The 17,062-nt window shown below is 43.3% G+C and overlaps 1 protein-coding gene across 1 annotated transcript in view; it reads right to left on the reverse strand.

Annotated features, from left to right (window-relative positions):
* LOC311004510 (FERM, ARHGEF and pleckstrin domain-containing protein 1) overlaps positions 1 to 17,062 on the reverse strand; it is a 50,707-nt gene that overhangs the window by 744 nt on the left and 32,901 nt on the right. The window contains exons 8-25 of the mRNA XM_083996600.1: positions 16,863 to 17,010; positions 16,614 to 16,709; positions 16,358 to 16,521; positions 16,169 to 16,237; positions 15,995 to 16,070; positions 15,008 to 15,215; positions 9,809 to 9,996; positions 9,574 to 9,663; positions 7,810 to 7,943; positions 6,489 to 6,570; positions 6,121 to 6,358; positions 5,906 to 6,036; positions 5,728 to 5,796; positions 5,222 to 5,311; positions 4,794 to 4,876; positions 3,713 to 3,825; positions 3,351 to 3,514; positions 790 to 897 (exon numbers count right to left, since the gene is read on the reverse strand). Of these exons, the coding sequence (XP_083852726.1) occupies positions 790 to 897; positions 3,351 to 3,514; positions 3,713 to 3,825; positions 4,794 to 4,876; positions 5,222 to 5,311; positions 5,728 to 5,796; positions 5,906 to 6,036; positions 6,121 to 6,358; positions 6,489 to 6,570; positions 7,810 to 7,943; positions 9,574 to 9,663; positions 9,809 to 9,996; positions 15,008 to 15,215; positions 15,995 to 16,070; positions 16,169 to 16,237; positions 16,358 to 16,521; positions 16,614 to 16,709; positions 16,863 to 17,010 (2,251 nt within the window). The remainder of the gene's footprint in view (positions 1 to 789; positions 898 to 3,350; positions 3,515 to 3,712; positions 3,826 to 4,793; positions 4,877 to 5,221; positions 5,312 to 5,727; positions 5,797 to 5,905; positions 6,037 to 6,120; positions 6,359 to 6,488; positions 6,571 to 7,809; positions 7,944 to 9,573; positions 9,664 to 9,808; positions 9,997 to 15,007; positions 15,216 to 15,994; positions 16,071 to 16,168; positions 16,238 to 16,357; positions 16,522 to 16,613; positions 16,710 to 16,862; positions 17,011 to 17,062) is intronic.

Below are 17,062 nucleotides of genomic sequence, written 5' to 3' on the forward strand. Positions count from 1 at the left end.
AGTCAGTTACCCAAAAAAGCCAAATAATTTAAGTATAAAACAATACAACAAAGCCAGTGGTGGAAGAAGTATTCAGCAGTAAAAGTGACAGATACTCTTACTGCACTTTACAATATTCACATTTGTATTTCTTCTGTTGTATCCTCAGATTGTTAGTTTTACATCTTTGAGACCCTTTGAGGTTACTCAACATAATATAACATAACTGAAACATAACAGCCCCTGACTAGAGACCAATATTAGGCAAGTGATCGTAAGCCAAAAAAGATTTTATCTTTGAAATTAAATTGTATTTGATGAGCTTAATCTGAGTTTAATCTAAAAGTAACAACAAACCTTTGACATGTTAAATATTTCTTAAAATCACAGATTCTTCAACATAACTGCTTTAACAGAAGTACCTTGATCTTCTTTATTCCTCATATTCATTTCATTTTGGCTCCACATATGATGTCGAATTTATGAGCCACTCATTCATACTGGGGTTGGTAATCACTTTTTTACAGTTTGCAGTAAATCTATCTTTTGTTTTGATTATAGTATTTCAGAGTATCTGTTGCACAAACGTTTTCCGAGGCAGAAGGTGAGATGAAAAACTGTCTGGGAAAGTGTTTTCACCTCTAATATGGCACAGAGATTTGACATTCAATACATGGGTGTGATGCCTTTAAGCCGAGAGGAGAGTAAACACTCTGACAAGCAGAGGGTGAGGAGGAGGAGTGGATGTGGTGGGAGAGGTTATAGTGTGTTCACAGGAGGACAAAAGGTAGAAGCTTGAGCGTTCATCACCTGGTGAGACTTGTAGAAAAACAGGCTGAAGTTGGTGAAGACCACCCAGAGCTTCTGCCAGCCGTTGCTGTTCTTGAACTTCCTCAGTAAATTTCCTGAGAGCTGATTCTACAAAAGAGGAAAAAATAAACAAGATTGAAATCAGCAATTACACCAAAATCTTACAGCTCACACTATAAGACCACTAGTTTTTTGAGAACAGGCTCATGAAATTCTATTTATATTCTTATATTGTAGTATAAACAACCTTGTCAACCCTGTCAAATTAGCCAGATACTCTTGAGTACAAATTCATCATTACAAAGGTGTTCACTTATTATTATTATATTATCACTTATATGCATTTTAAAATTACTTGACTATATGAGAATGGACATAGTAACATTGCAGAATTATGATCACCGGATCAACCTGTATTCAATCATTCTAACTACTGATTTCTGTTTTTCTTGCAAGTGATGCATGTGCTGTTATAACGAATTTAGGTTAAAAGGTGTTAAATTATGCAATTCTGGAGAAATTGAATTATATATTTATTTTATTTTAAGCACAAATATGTAGGTGTATTATTGTTGAACCAAAATGTTTTTGCTATGAATTACTTGAGCTACTTCACATGCTTTCCACTCACCTGTGTTGAGTAGCCCTTATTGGGAATCACTGGTTTAAAAAGTAAACAAGCTATACAACAGTTTTTGGCTCTTCTGTAACATTATGATTTATGATCATCATGATGCTTATGCCATCAATTCTATCTTAAATCTTATATGCTAATGACAATTCTCTACAAAACGAACTAATAGTAGTATCACTAATCTATACAACATGAGGCAGAGCTATTTCTACTACGTCTTTATTTCTATCAAGCATTTTGTAACACAGGCTCCTATGGTGCAGTTCAGGTAGACACACACACAGGGCCTCTCCTGTCTGCCTGGCTCCTTTACCTCTAGACTCCTGCAGGATTCACTAAAGGAGAGGCTCTGAACACGGTACCAGCAGATAACAGACAGAGGCACTGGTCCCTGGCCACTGGGGGGCCCCACCAGGGGGGCCATATTCTCACTGACTGGACTAGGGTCCTCTACCACGGAGGAACGCACAGACGCATGGGGAAAAGAGAGAGACAGAGAGAGAGAAAAAAACAGACAGGGAGGGGAGGACAGAAACACAGAGACTGAGTAGGTGAAACACAGGCATGCAGTGGCAGGGGTTAACACGGTGGTCGACAGTGTGTCCAGGCAAAGGCTGTGAAGAGGACGTTGTTACAGAGGAAGAGCAGAACTAGATCAGGACACAGCTGGGTTGTAGGGAGGCTACATCCCAAAAACAGGATCTGTTCTGTTAGTGTGAAACGAGGACGTTTAGCACATCTACGTACTGCTCTCTCTCTCTATTTATAGACAGTCAGAGATTTCAAGTGCCAGGAGGGGAGAAGAAGGACAGAACCACACAGGAAAGCCGCAGTTGTGAGATTAGATAAGAAAGTCAGGCTGACGACTGTTAGCCACAGGAGGGAAAAGTGGGAACAGTATTTTCACTGGTGCTGAAAAAAGAGCAAATAAAGCAGCTTTATTTATCTAATGTAGAAAATAGCTCAACAATATTGATGCAAAAACTGCAAGGATGATCTTTTTCCAACAATCTGCACTTAACGGTTTTCCACAGAAGGTAATTTGGGTTTTTGTCCATCGATCGTGCCACAGAGCAGTGCTTTGACATGAGGGGGCGTGGCATTTTGTTTGTTTTCTTAAGGATGCACATGCAACCAGGCACACATGAGGGTGCCATGTTTTACCCTTTTTTCTAATCACCCTGCTGCTTTTACTTAACACTGTTTTGTTCTTGGTAGCAGTAACCACAGAAAACAAACACTGTGTGATTATAGATACAGTATATTTAAAAAAAAAAAAAAAAAAAAAAGTATCAAGTGACAACCTGAAAAAAGGGTATAATAGGATGCATTAATTGTTTACTTCAGTCCTGCATCAATCCACATCCCTTTATTCACAGAGTTGTCTCCAATGTGGAAAGTGAGCCTCTTGTTTTGCTATAACACCTACGTAAGATAGCATGCTAACACAAAGTTACCAAATGCTTCCTGTAAAGTGGCTGTAATTTATGTTTTATGTAAATATTATGAAAATAATGTGACAAAAAGAACATCCTTGAAAATCTTAGTTACACAACTAAAGAAAAACACATGGAGAAGATTTGACAGAGTAGATTATAATCTACTCTCAAGGTTTTAGAGGATTAAAGATAAATGAAGTTTAGTTTTCCCCATTTTGGAATTTGAACTAATTTTGTTTCTGTGAAAAATAAACAATGAAAAGAATAGGCCTTGAAACCACTTCAGTTGATCAGCTAAGGCTTCCAATTAAAACATATTGTTGAGCACAGTAAAGGTGATTAAGTGCAGCACAGGAGGATACTGTTCCCACTGAGAGATAATCAAAGTGTATTCAGATACAGCACGGACTGTGAAACAGAAAAAAGAAAACAGTGAGGCAGGAGGGGAGGGGCAGGTCTGAGGCTGAGTGCTGAGGTTTGGCTGGTACCTCCACAGCTATGCTAAAGTCCACCATGGACACACTGGTGTTCCTGTGCCAGCACACGTGCACCATGGTGTTACCACGGTGAGGGGTGGGCTTCTCCGTCATGGTGTGCGATGCGATCAAGTCATCCTCAGACTCCGCCTCCACCGAGGAGTCCTCAGGGCATTCTGGGAAAGTCATGAGTTTGTTAATGCAAGAGAATGAGTGGGGCGATGGAGGGGGGAGAAGGGCGCTCAAACACAGACAGAGTCGGATCATTCACAGACCAAACGCAGTGTTGTGCATCTGGAATTTCAATTACAGTCGTTGGACAGCACAGATTGAATTTTACATAATGCATTATGCGTGTTTGTGTAGTAACTTACTGTTGTCCGTCAGATTGCTGGTCAGCAGGTCAGATGAAGGCCCGTTGCTGGTTTTTGCTGTCTCTATCGCTACCTTTATGTCCTCCATCCACTTCTCCATCTCTGTTAGTGAACTAGAGTGGATGACAGACAAATGGAAAAGTACTGAGTCGCAGCAGGAAGGCCTGGTGGTTAGAAATAGTCCCATTAACGCGAATGTTACAAGACTGAGCCATGTTAGTTCAGGTGTCCTGCCAAATTCTCCTTAAAAGACACTAATACCCCATCTGCTCATGAACAGAAACTAGAACAGCAAAATGTTAATTTGAAGACAGAATAAGTCTTCATCCTTTTTCTATCTTGTCAGTGAAAACAAGTGCTAAGCAAGGACAAACAAAAAATAATCAACCAACAAACAGAAGAGACACCTGGAAAATATATCAAGAGAAAAAACAAAATCCTAAGTACAAGGTGAATATTATAATTGTATAATTACATTATAATCATGACACATTTTCAAGGAGACTGTTTATATTTGATTGTTGTTGAAGTCAGTGTCTTCTCAAGAGAATATTGACTGTAAATAAAAATACTGATTATGTTTTTTTCTTAACCCTGCAAAACATCTGCTTTGTTTTGTTTTGCTTTGCGTTTCTGTAATTAACACTTCTATATTAGGAGTCTCTGACTTTAGACAGAGCAAAAAGTGTGTCATTGTAACTTTGGAAAAATAATGTATTCAAAAAATGTGCAGAGGAGCTTTCAGCTCTTCCCTGCAGTTCTTCCTCTCTGGGTGCCGATAAGGCAGAAAGACTACTCAGCCTGAGAGGTAAGGCCCGGGGCACAGAACGCCCACAAAGCGAGGACTCTGACCATAAATCTGAATTGCTGAGAGCTCACTGTAATTAAACGTGAACTAATGCCTTTGCTTACAATATATATATGACATCTACAAGGTTGTCATCATTTGTAAGAAGTTAGTGATCCTGAAATAGCTCCACATGAAAAAGATACACACAGACACTTCAAGCTAATTCTAATGTAAAGGAACAAGGTTTGAGCGCATCCAGAGTGAATGCTTTTTTTTTTCCCGTTTTTTTACCTTGCTGCCACCACCACCGACTGGCGCTGTCCAACCAGCGTGAAGGCATGAGGCACACCCCACTCATCTTCACTCTCTCTGATCTGGAAGGAGAACACAGAGACACAGAAAAAACATTAGAGAGCGGCGGTATCTAGGACAGCAAGAACCAAAATAGACAGAATGGCAGAGAAGGAGGGAGCGAGAAAGAGAGGGGAGTGGGAGAGAAGGCAGTTGTCCTGAGGGTGCGTGTCTGCGCGGCTGTGACTTTACTGTATGTGTACAGGTGTGTGTGTGTGTGTGTGTGTGTGTGTGTGTGTGTGTTGTGGTTGTGGCAGAAACTAAATGAGCTGTAGTTCAGCTGTTGGAAGCAGATTATTTGCCGTAATGACAAACTGGTGACAGACGTTTGAAGCATTTTGTGTTCAGCTGCGGGACATCGCTCTTACTGTCATGCCGTAGAGCGGCAGCTGCCCGTGCACTTTGAACTGATTGGTGGCCGTCATCCCTCGACTCGTGTACAGTATCACGTCATTGAACTATCAACAGAGAGTGGGACAGAGAAAACGGCCATTAAATATCTTTACAATAGAAAGATTTATTTGTTTAAATCACTTAATTGTGCAAATGTTCCAGTTAATAATTCTTAGGTGGCACAAACAACTTGTCATATTTACATATTCTTCTATATGTGTATCTTTCTACATTTGTATTGCGTTTTTATTGTATACAAGTTACTTTTCTAATCAAAGCAGTGACATACTGTATGTAAACACTCTCATGTCATAACAACATATGTTACTTTTCCCCAATAAGAGCATCTGTAGTTGTGCTATATCTGCCAACACCTTCTCTATGGCTGGAAAAGATAAAATAGTGATTATTTTTACGATAAGCTCACTTAACTAAGTAATTAGATTAGTGATATCTGAGAAGCTGAGAAAGTGAGTGTTACCAAGAAAAACATTCGTTGCTGAAGGCCTTTTCCAGACAGTTTGCTGAGGCAGCCTAACCTGATGAACTCCTGAGGAAGAGAAATAAAACAATTTAGTCATTTACTGTCAAAAAATATTCATTATGTAGATCTTTGGGAGTCAGATAGAGAATTAAAATTGTTCAAGCTTTAAACTCACCCGGCCAGGAACAACAAGATTGTCAACGCCGATCAAATCCTTCTTCAACTCCAAAAGCTTCTGGAAGTTCTCCATCTTGATGAGGCTTTCCTGGAGCTGCTCCACCACCTCAGACACATCTGCCAGAGCAGCTACGGACCAAAGCGCGGATGAGCGATCATTGCACATCATCTGTTAGATTATTTTGCTGACCTATAAACACTGTGCTGTAGTACCTCTGCAGTCCCTGAAATCCACATGAGTAGCTGGGTAGTGTTTACACAGGCGCTCCAGGATCTGCTTGTAGTGCGTGAGGCGGTGCAGGGGCCGCAGGATGAAGACGTTGAGGGGGATGTAACAGACCTTTTGCAGCTCAAAGTCCCTGCAGAGACCCTCCAGCTTGCGGGACGCCCTGCACGCCTTCTCCAGCTCCAGCAGAACTTCAGACTGCTTGTGTAGGTTTGTCGTCAGAGGCTGTGGACGGAGCAACATTGGGAAAATGACATACACACGTGTGTCAAAGCATTACTGCTATTACAGATGTTTACATTACATTACAGAGTTTACATTACATTACAGAGTTTTACATTAAGTTGTACCTCACCTTTAAACCTTGAAGGTTCTTCAACATAACATCTCCAATGCGCTGGTAGTCTCCTTTGATATGAGCATTGGAGCGTCCTTCCCTAAAACAGGTAACAATCAGCAGCTTTTATCTCTGAAACATTATGGATAAATATCTTGTTGTGGATCATTGAAAACACATTTTATCAAAAGGCTGTGTAAGAAAGTATTTATAGTTTTAGTTTTATTTTACACTACCTCTGAAATGTATTTGGACTGATACTGATTAAATAACCTTTGGGTAAATCAGTCTGCTTTTCATTTTGCAAAACCTGGTTTCGATAGCAGCTTTAATAATAAACTGTATTAGTGTTGTTATCAGTGAAGTAACTGAGTGAGCTACACAAAAGACCTTAGGTCCATTGATTATTTTTTAGTTTTCACTTCAAAAAAAAATTCCAATGTCGTTTGAGGAAGCTCTTTAAACTTCCACAGATCCACCAGCAGGTGTCTCCCTTTAGCACCACTTTCCCCACACAGGGGGCTGAAGTACTGGGCTACCACTGCCACATTCATTCAGAATATTTTAAAATTGTGTGCAGAATATTAGGAATAGCTTTAGGTCTGGAGCAACTTCTTCATATATAACAGCTTTCTTATCATTGTTACAATGACAAAGGTAAAAACAGAATAGATTTGAATATGTAAAGCCATGAAAGAGATTCGTAATGCTGGATCATTTGCATACACATTTCAATGTGGCTCTTATCAGCGGCCTTGACTTAATATCACTTCCAGCTTTAATTTGGAGTTCTAACGATGACGAGCCAACACAGGCTTTGAAATAAAAAATACTGTATTAGGGCTGCACGTCTGCAGTTAATGCCTGTGGGCTTTATGCATCACTGTCTGCATGTCTGAGAGTGTGTGTGTGTGATTCAGTGTGTCTTAGATAAAGCACAACATCATTAAGGAGATCAGACAGCAGAAACCCACGGGCAAGAAAAGGCTAGCCATGGTGAGGCACGACTGTTGCCATGGAGACAATAGCTCCACGGGTCAACTGAAGAGACCGGGGTCGCCCTCTTGGACTAACTGCCAATAAAACTCGTTAAAAAAAAAGGGGGTGGGGCGCAGAAGTTGTGGTAGATTGGACTGAAACCAAATCATGGTATCACTGGACCTGCTCAAACATGGTGTGAGTGTGTGTGTGTGTGTGTGTGTGTGTGTGTGTGTGTGTGTGTGTGTGTGTGTGTGTGTGTGTGTGTGTGTGTGTGTGTGTGTGTGTGTGTGTGTGTGTGTGTGTGTGTGTGTGTGTGTGTGTGTGTGTGTGTGTGTGTGTGGAGGGAGGGGTCTCTCACCACAGGGCCAACCTCTGCTCCACCTCCCTGAGAAAACCCGTGTGGAACTTGTGCAGAGGCTCGAAGGTGGAGAGGACGGTGTTCTTCAGAGACTCCGGAGTCGCCTCATCTTGTCCCACAGCACTCTGGAAAGACTGCAATTACAAATACAATGTGCACATGCACTGAGTTGTCAAACTATTTATCAGGGAGAATCTTAGTTCAGACATTAAGGGAAATTTATCCTAACACATTTTACACCCAATAATCCCACACTCCAACACCGTGAACCGTGATCATCTTTCAGGGATGAAAGTAAATTAAATCCCTCATACTGCGATGGATTTCGGGAGCTAAATCTCCACACTTTGAAAACAGAGAGACGCAACCATAAAACTGGTTCTTATCTGAATAAAAGGTCTATGGGTAAGAGGGCAATCTGCACATATGCCGTGCAGACTGTAAAGCTGCTCCAGGCAAATTTGTGATTTTGGATAAGAAAAAAAAAAGATTGACTCGGCTGGTTGATGATAACACAATTACCAAGAGAGATACCAGAGGGATTTTGTGAGTCTGTTCTGGTTCAGAAAAGATAAAGTGATCATGTAAAAAATGTCACTTGTATGTAAAAGGTGTGAGAAACTTTTTAAAAGTTGCAGTGCAGCTGTTTTCTCTGGATGGCAAGTGATAAGCATGATGCTGTAGCTGTTTATTCTGTGTTTGTTTTTGTGTTCTGTGCCTCGTCATCCTCTCTCACAAACACACAAGCCTGTTCAGAAGCAGTTATCACCGATCAGCACTGTGTTCAAACAGGATGCCTTCAAAAGTCCTCTATCTGCTGCTGCGCCTCAGCCTCGTGACGTCTCCTAGATCCTTCAATTGCCTGAGGATGTAGGGAAGAATCAATGGCCAATAAGTCTTAGTGCTATCACTTCATTAAGTCAGACTGAAGCCAAATGTTCCATGTTGTGTGTTAGTGCATAGTGTGGGTTTTATTTAGCTGATGCCATGGCAGGAGGGAAGTGGGTTTCGGGAAAAGTGAGTGTTTCTTGAAGGGTTTGAGAGGAGGCACCAGCTGTTGCTCAGATGACTTCACCCCAAGAAACGGCAGCAATACCAACCAGCGAACAGGAAGAGAGCCGAGTTTAGCGCGACAAGCACACGCGTGCCGTGCACACACGCAGCTGAAACAGGGACATTGGCCAACCCAAATATTTATGAGATGTGTGAAAGCCGGGCTTCTCTGAAAATTACAAGATGGCAAAAAGCTGCAGCCTTTTAAAACCCCCGACAGTGGAAACACGTGTGCGCAGGATCACGGACGACAGCAGCGCTTCATAAGGACATCCTCCTTGTTTGCAACTGAGGGAGCCGAACCACACATTTAATATCCTGTTTTCTGCAGAATTTCCTTTGTGATATCATCAGAATGAAACGACGTCCATATGCTTGTAGAGAGCCGGTGAAAACTGAAGGAGCAGGCTAAACCGGGGAGGGGAACACGCGACTAAATCCATCTATCTCTTCGAACACAAACACAGTTTAGTATTCACGGCCTTGAGTGAGACAGATAAATGCATTTCAGGGCACGAGTGTTGGGAATGAATAAAAAATGAAATCGCATCTGCCAAAATATCCCTGTGTCACTGCCTGACTCTGTGTTTTGGCGGGCGCTCTGCAATGGAGCAGCTAACCGGAATAATCAATGTTTTCTACCCGGAGGACAGCACAGGAGAAAACAAACAGCGAGGCAGTGTGCTGGAGAGCAGACTTGGCCCGACTTACCACAGTTATCACCTCCAGGTCCTTCAGATATGTCCTTTCGGTGGTCAGCAGCTCCTTGGCAATGAAGTAGGCCCGATCTGTTGGAAATCTCTGCAAAGACAACACAACAGAGAGAGGGGATGCAACTGAACTGTTCTACAATGAGCAGCTCCAACAGTATCTGGAGCCTCATCAGTGCAGCAGCTTTACCCGTGTAAACCCATTTCTCTTATGGAAGCGTTTCTAGTTTACAAACCTTCCTCCGGACCTCGTCTTCGTCGTCGGTGCGAACGCTGCAGGCGTCGTTGAGCAGCGGGCTGGTGAGCGGTGAAGGCTGTCGGCCATTGGGACTGTGGCTGCACAGCTCCAGCGACTTCTGACCGTTGACCATACCGTGGGAGTGACCAGAGGACGCAGACAGGTGAGGACTGTTGGACACCACACCTGCACGGGGGTCACGGAGCAGCCGCAGTGGGAGGAGAAAAGATTAAAGTTAGAGTCATTCACTTGTTTGTAAAAATATTTTTACTCAAAAGTGCCAGAGCTGGGCAAATATATTTTTAACCACATGCATTTATCTACATTGTGAGAATTCATGTTAAAGCAGAAGTAAGCGGAATGTTTGTGTTAATATAAGTCTTAAATAGTTCTATCTTCCGACGGCAATCACATAGAGTGTTTGGCCTGAAACACGGGTCTGTCAGTCACTCTGCTCTGCTGTAAGCCGAGGAGAAAACTTTCCTTGTATCCTACAACCTTTATCCAGTGAGGAGAGAGAACGGCATAAAGGGGCAGTCCTCTCTGTGTGTGCAGCCAAGGGAATGTGGTGATGTAGGGACGAGGGCGGGGACTGCTAACTCCATCCGCTGACAAGAAGTTAGCCAAAACGACCGGATCGCTTACTTCTGCTTTAAGTACAGTAAAGGGCATAAGTGTCAAAATAATTCCTGTTTCCAGCTTCTCTATGTGATAATCTGTTGCGCGTCTGTTTTTTTTTTATATCATTGTATAATTAGTCTCTATGGTTTTTGAAATATTGCTCAGACTAAATAAGATTTGTCACTATGTCTCTGGAAAAATTGTGATGGATATTTATCACTATTTTCTGACATCTTGCAAGTACAACATTGTTGTTTGAGAGAAAATAATGAGATTGAGTGATAATGAGAAAAAAAACAAAAAAAAAACACGACTAGCAGCTCTGCAGAAAGTCAAATTTCATTGACACTGTGCTGCCATTTTCATATTAATTAAACTTCTCAGTTTTTAGTTAATTATCCAACATGGCAAACCCACTGGGAAACTATGCAGGCTACACAAAAACTATTTTAGTATTTACACACGCTGATTGACCCAGTCTCAGTCTTCCTCGGCTGCACAGGAGACACATTCATGTTAAGCTTGAGGAAAGCGAAAAGTCAGCCATGACTCACTCTCCAGTCCAGACAGCTCAGGCAGCCTTTGTGCCATGTCAATCAATACACAAGCTGAGACACATACTGCAGGATGATCCGGAGGGATGGCTTACTTACAGTAGTGTCACCTCCACTGACAATGTTCACTCAGCTTACTTACTATGTTAGAGCTGCAACCTTGCCCACCTCTTTCTCCTTGCTGTCCTGCGGTGTGCCGGCACTAACACACACACACAGAGCAGCGCAGATCGTGGCTGCAATCAGCGCAACATACCAGCCGCACTTTGGGAAAGAGTTGGTCTAAACACTACAGGGGGAAGGAGTGACTCAGAGATGACTTCTACAAATGAGAATGAAAGAGAAAAAAAAGGAAAGCGGCAAAACTATAGGGAAGATGACAGGGAAAAGTCTAACATCTACAATGACCACCAGACCAGGGATCTTTAAAAAAAAAAAGAAGATCCAAAAATCTCTCTTCATAAAGGTCATCTTTATTGACTCTAAAATAACATATATACAGTGTTAAAGTTTGAGAAAAGCAGCATAAAAAGGTCAAAGCCCGTGAGTGAGTAGAGGGAGAAAACACTGCGAGTGACAGAGTGAGACACTTAGGGGGAAGTTTACAGAAAGACATGGTCTTCTCTTCTGACCCATTATAATATAAAAATATCTTTATGAATGTTCAGATTTTGAATAAACAGTCTTGTGACACTGTTGACTGTTAAAAGTGAGTTGGACATGAGGAATCGTGCATTTTTACATTCAATTCACATAAAATAGTGACAGTGAATTATAAAAATACTGTAAATCTATCTGCTATTTTAAAGCAGCTCACTACAGTTTATTAGTGCATCATTTCTGAGTCTTAAATTTTTCTCTAACATTAAATTCTCTGATCTGTTTTATAAAAATATGAAATTACAGTGAGGTGACTGTGAGCACTATCTGTACATGACAGAACATACAACACAGTGCATGTAGAGAGCAGCCAGGGGCAGAGGGGCATGAAGAGCACCATGCCTCGGTCTTGGTTTAGTGCAGCATGCATTGGAAACACACCCTGAAGGACACCAGTGGCTGAACACACACACACACACACACACACACACACACACACACACACACACACACACACACACACACACACACACACACACACACACACACACACACACACACACACACACACACACACACACACACACACACACACACACACACACACACACACACACACACACACACACACACACAACACACACACACACACACACACACACACACACACGGAACTGTGAGTTGAACAAACACATGTTAAATGGTTTGGAGTTTAACAGCTAAATTGTTCTTTTTTTTTTATCTGCTCCAAATGACTCAGTTGTTGTCACTCCAGGTCTGTGGGGAAGCTGCAGGTTCCCTCACACTGCAGTGATCCAGTGACAATCAGATCTTCTCTATTCATAATGCCGCATTAATTCACATCAGTGCACCATGTATCATGCTGGATTGAAGCATCTAAAACAGGCGCATAAAAATCTCACCACAGCGACGTTTTTCGGATGTCAATGCTGAAACCGGTGAGAGCGCTGCAACGGCAGTCGACAGTGATGGATGAGCACAGGGACTCTGCGCTTTGAGGTGTTGCCCTTAAACTGCCTTTCACAGTACAAACACATACACAGATACAAAACCCTGCCTGCATATTCCCAAGCTGCTGTCATCCTTTACCCAACTGTTCTCTCCCTCCTCTGGAATAATTAAAAGTTGGCTGCATCACTGCAGTGAGGGAAACCCAGATGCTGGTAATCTGGATTATTGTTTTTTTCCCCACCACACAGACAGTAGTGAGTAACAGAACAGGTTTACATGCAGTCACAGCTGAGAAATAAAGAAAAACAAAACAAAACACAAACAAAATATGACAGTTTCATGCTGACAGACAGAGAAGTGCATACATTGGACAAAGAAAAAGAAAGAACAGAAATGTGACATGAAGGTCATTGCTTGCTCAAACAGATAAAACAACACAAACAAACATGAAGACACAAGTGCAAAAGAAAAGGAAAGAAAAAAAAGGGGAGACCCAAAATAAATAAATAAAAGAGCAGCGACAGTTTGTTACGAATATTGCAGAGTTTGTGGACATCATATCTGTTGGAGAACTTGGCTTTGTGACACCAAATTACTGGCAGAGACACTTGAGCGCGAGTTAAGTGCAGAGGGGGAGCGTAAGAGACCATCAACTGCTGTGGAGTGGCTCAACTACCACTGCAACGCACATTTCACTTTCACCTCAGCCTGACCAACTCGCTGTTGCTCTCTGAACGCTGTCATTGTTGTATTGTTGTTGTATTCCTACCACCTTAGTGGACAAAACACAAAATATATACCTCCTTACAACAACTGCCACAATTACACTGTACATCCACAGGACTCGACAAAAATATATGATCTCAAAGTAGAAAACAGATCCATCTACACCCAGTTACGGAATGATATTTGGATTTCCCTATGAGAAATGATAAGGCAGCTGAGACGGTATCTGGACTGAGTGTTCAACAACTCTACGACACAATGACTTAAAAATGAAGTCTACATCACGGTCCAGTGAATGCAAGAAAAAGTGCAACTGGAACGATAAATTCTCTTCGAATCATATTTGAGTTTAAAACACACAGAAACAGAGCCACTCATTTCTTTATCAGTTAGAGTTAAATCCTTAACATGGCACTTGCGTGTTTTTTTGCGGAGACAATTAAAAGAGGGAAGCTGAAAGATAAAGGACCTCTGTGCAGCAAACGAGAAAAACCCCTGAACACATTCCTTCCTTCGTGCCGGTCTTGCAAAGGGAGCTGCTTCACAATGACAGAGAGGGATCAAAAAGTGCTTAAGAAGACGACAGTGAACGTGCAGGGTGGAGACTTCAGTGGTCTCCGGACAGAAATAATCCGTCACCCACTGGACGCCTGCTTTTCTTATACTGTTGTTACCGGGGCTAAACCGTTTAACCTCTCCTGTAGAGACGGTTTAAGGCCCTCTGTTGCGCTAACAGCTGAAAATCTTTGGGCTGTCCTCGTCGCTGAAGGCGTGGCCTCCGTCCTCGTCCGCCTCCTCGTCCAGCTGGAGGCTGCCGAAGGAAAACTTGTTCCTGGGTATGGGCGAGGAGGAGGAGCCGGCCTCAGCTGGATTACTGAACATCAGGGGGCTGCTGCAGCTCCCCCTGTTCGTCTCCAGCTCAGACTCACTGGACTCTGAACCGCTGGTGGTGGAGCCGTCGTTCATTTGAACCGCCCCCACGTGCGTGACGCCAGAGCGCCCTGAGCGTTTATGCCCCAGACTAGTCCTGGGCCTGCCCGGCGCTGAAAGCCCATTGGCCACCATGCGGCGCTCTAGAGCGGCCATTCGTTCGGCACGCGACAGGACGGGACGCGGCTCCTGCCCTGCGGAGTGCGCTCCCAGGTTTGGGATGGAGTCGGAGTTGTGACGTATTTTGTGAAGCTTCTGTAAGCGGGGGGAGCGACTGGGGACAGGCGAGTACCTGGCCTCGTCGAAGTGAGGGGGAAGGGAACCGTAGCCGTTCTGCTCAGCGTGGCTGAGGGAAGCAGCTTGACGGAAAGTGTCCACGGCAGGACCGGTGACGACGCTCCTTGAGCCCATCGTATGTGGGGCAGGGAGAGGGCTGCTACTGTGCCTCTCCCTGAAGTCCACCATGGTGCCTTGGACTGGACCGCGGTCAGGTCTCGTGTGTGTCTGCCTAGGAGACTCATTAAAGTCATGGCTCGCATTGAGCGGCGGTTTAGAAGATGAAGGGGACTCCCTGTGCCACATCCTACCTAGGAAGTGCTCCTGTTGGGCCTGAGAAACCCCATTTATGCTCCCAGAGCCAGACCCTCGGCGGGACATGGCCTGGTCCCTGTAGCTGTGATTGGACCTAGCAGCCTGCTCCCTGCCTGTGTTGTACCCACTATCTACACCGCTGCAGTCAACGTAGGGGATGGGAGAGCTGCCGCCTCTAGCAGCCCAAGATGTTGGACCTGTACTCAGATGTTCCGGGTGGGCCGGTGGCGTCGAGCCTCTCGTCTCCTCCATCCTGGACACGGACCCCGTTCTGTCCTCGTGGCCGTTTCTCTGATGGAAGGGGCTCGCCCTCGCCGCCTGCGCCACCGAGGGGTCTTCTGCACTCACCAGCACCGACTCTTTCCAATGACGCCGTGGAGGGGATTCGACTCTGCCCCCCGGAGCACCCCTCTGTCAGAAACACACAGAGGAAGAGAACTGTTGACTGACCTGACAGCTCCCTGTGGAGGTTTTATTTTAACCTCCTGCTGGGACTTGTGACACGACTGTTTAGATGAGCAAGTTCGTGTGTGTTGTGTGCGATGCAAAGTGACACATTATAAACAAATGGACAGTTAGTGGTGGTAATGTGCTAGTAAATTAAGTGAAAGCCCAGAAAGAAGAAGAAGACTCCTAGCTGATGTGAGGTAGAGGTGCAGGCAGGTGCTGTACAGTACGTATAGACCAGGTAGAATAAGACTTGACCAGAGGGTGAAATATGCATCTAATGTACATCTTGCACACAGACAAAATATGACCTAGGTTTGTACTGTTGAGTCCATATTTATAAAATATTTATTTTATATACATATATTAATGCAAAAAGCTTCTTCTCCATCATAAAGTGTCTCTTTACACTTACAGTACCTATCTCTACCAAATGTAAAAAAAATGACTATAGCCAGATCTTTATGATCTTTTTATGACAAAATATTATGTACAATATGACTTTTGTTTAAGAAAAAATACAATCAGGAATTACCAAGAACTTACTGGTGTTTTGGACAGAACTGTGCAGGTTTTTAAAGACTGAAAAAACAAACTTTCAGTGTTTGATTGTTCTTCCAAAGAAAACATTTATGGTTCTCTGTGGAGCTTTCTTACAGAGTCATTACTGTAGATGTAACAAACCTGATGAAGCTAATTGTCCTCTACAGATGCACTAAAAACATACAGTATAAGAAACTCACTTCTGTTGGCACTTCATAGTGACGCGGAGAAGGCAACGGCGAAAGGCGGCTGTTGTGTTGGACCCGACTGTGTTTCCTGGCAGACAGAGACGTTGAAGGTCAGCGTTATATACACTCCGAGCAGCTTCACACACACGCACCAAATGTGTCTGTAAACATGTCTACGGCCTTTACCTTTCAAACGGGATCTTTTTAAACTCAGACTCCCTCACATAATCAATCACCTGCTTCTGTGTGCGACCGCTACAGAGAGGAGAGACAGAATAATGAGCTACTGAGGCAGAGCGTTTGGTGGGCTTGTTAAGTGATGGGCAGAAACTGTTGAGACGAGAGAGTGGCTTTATGAGGCAACCTCCCTTTTACCTGAATCTGAAGGAGGAACCTCGTGTGAAGAGCACAGGCTTGGGTTTAGGCTTGGGCTCCTCGAAGAGGCGGAAGAAGGCGTGATATTCGACACAGATCTTCCAGAAGACTTTACAACAGTCCCTGCTGCCCATCAGGAACTCCAGAGTGTCCTGATATGAGCTCTAGTGCAACAAAGATTGTCAGGTTTATTAGATTACACCACATTTACTATATGATTGGATTAAATACAACACAAATCAGCGACATAACTTACATTTAAATCTGGCCTGAGCTTAATAAGGAAACGTTTCCTCTTGAAGCTCAGTTTACGAACTTTAGACCAGTTGAAGGCGTTAATCTTTGTGTGTCCCTGTGGTGATGAAAAATGGCAATAAACCTTTAATTCAGGCTTTTAAAACAAGATACTCATCTCAGTCAAAGCCACAGTGTTTTCAATGATCATGTACGACTTCTTACAGTCATCATTTTTTAAAGAGTCCACCCACAAACTAGTGTAGCTGACCTGAAAGACCAGGATGCCGGTGTGTGCCACAGTCAGGCTTAACACCGTGCCCTCACGATCTTTGGCAGGGTGAAGGCGAATCCCGTACATCTCCAGCCTACGCGCCACCTCTAGTAACTGATAGTCTGATTCTGCTGGTGTTTGACCTCTGTAAACACAAAAAACATAACAGGAAGAAGGTTAAGAACGAAGCTGGTGAT

The sequence above is a fragment of the Trachurus trachurus genome, assembly GCF_905171665.1.
Source record: "Trachurus trachurus genome assembly, chromosome: 21".
NCBI classification, from domain to species: domain Eukaryota; kingdom Metazoa; phylum Chordata; class Actinopteri; order Carangiformes; family Carangidae; genus Trachurus; species Trachurus trachurus.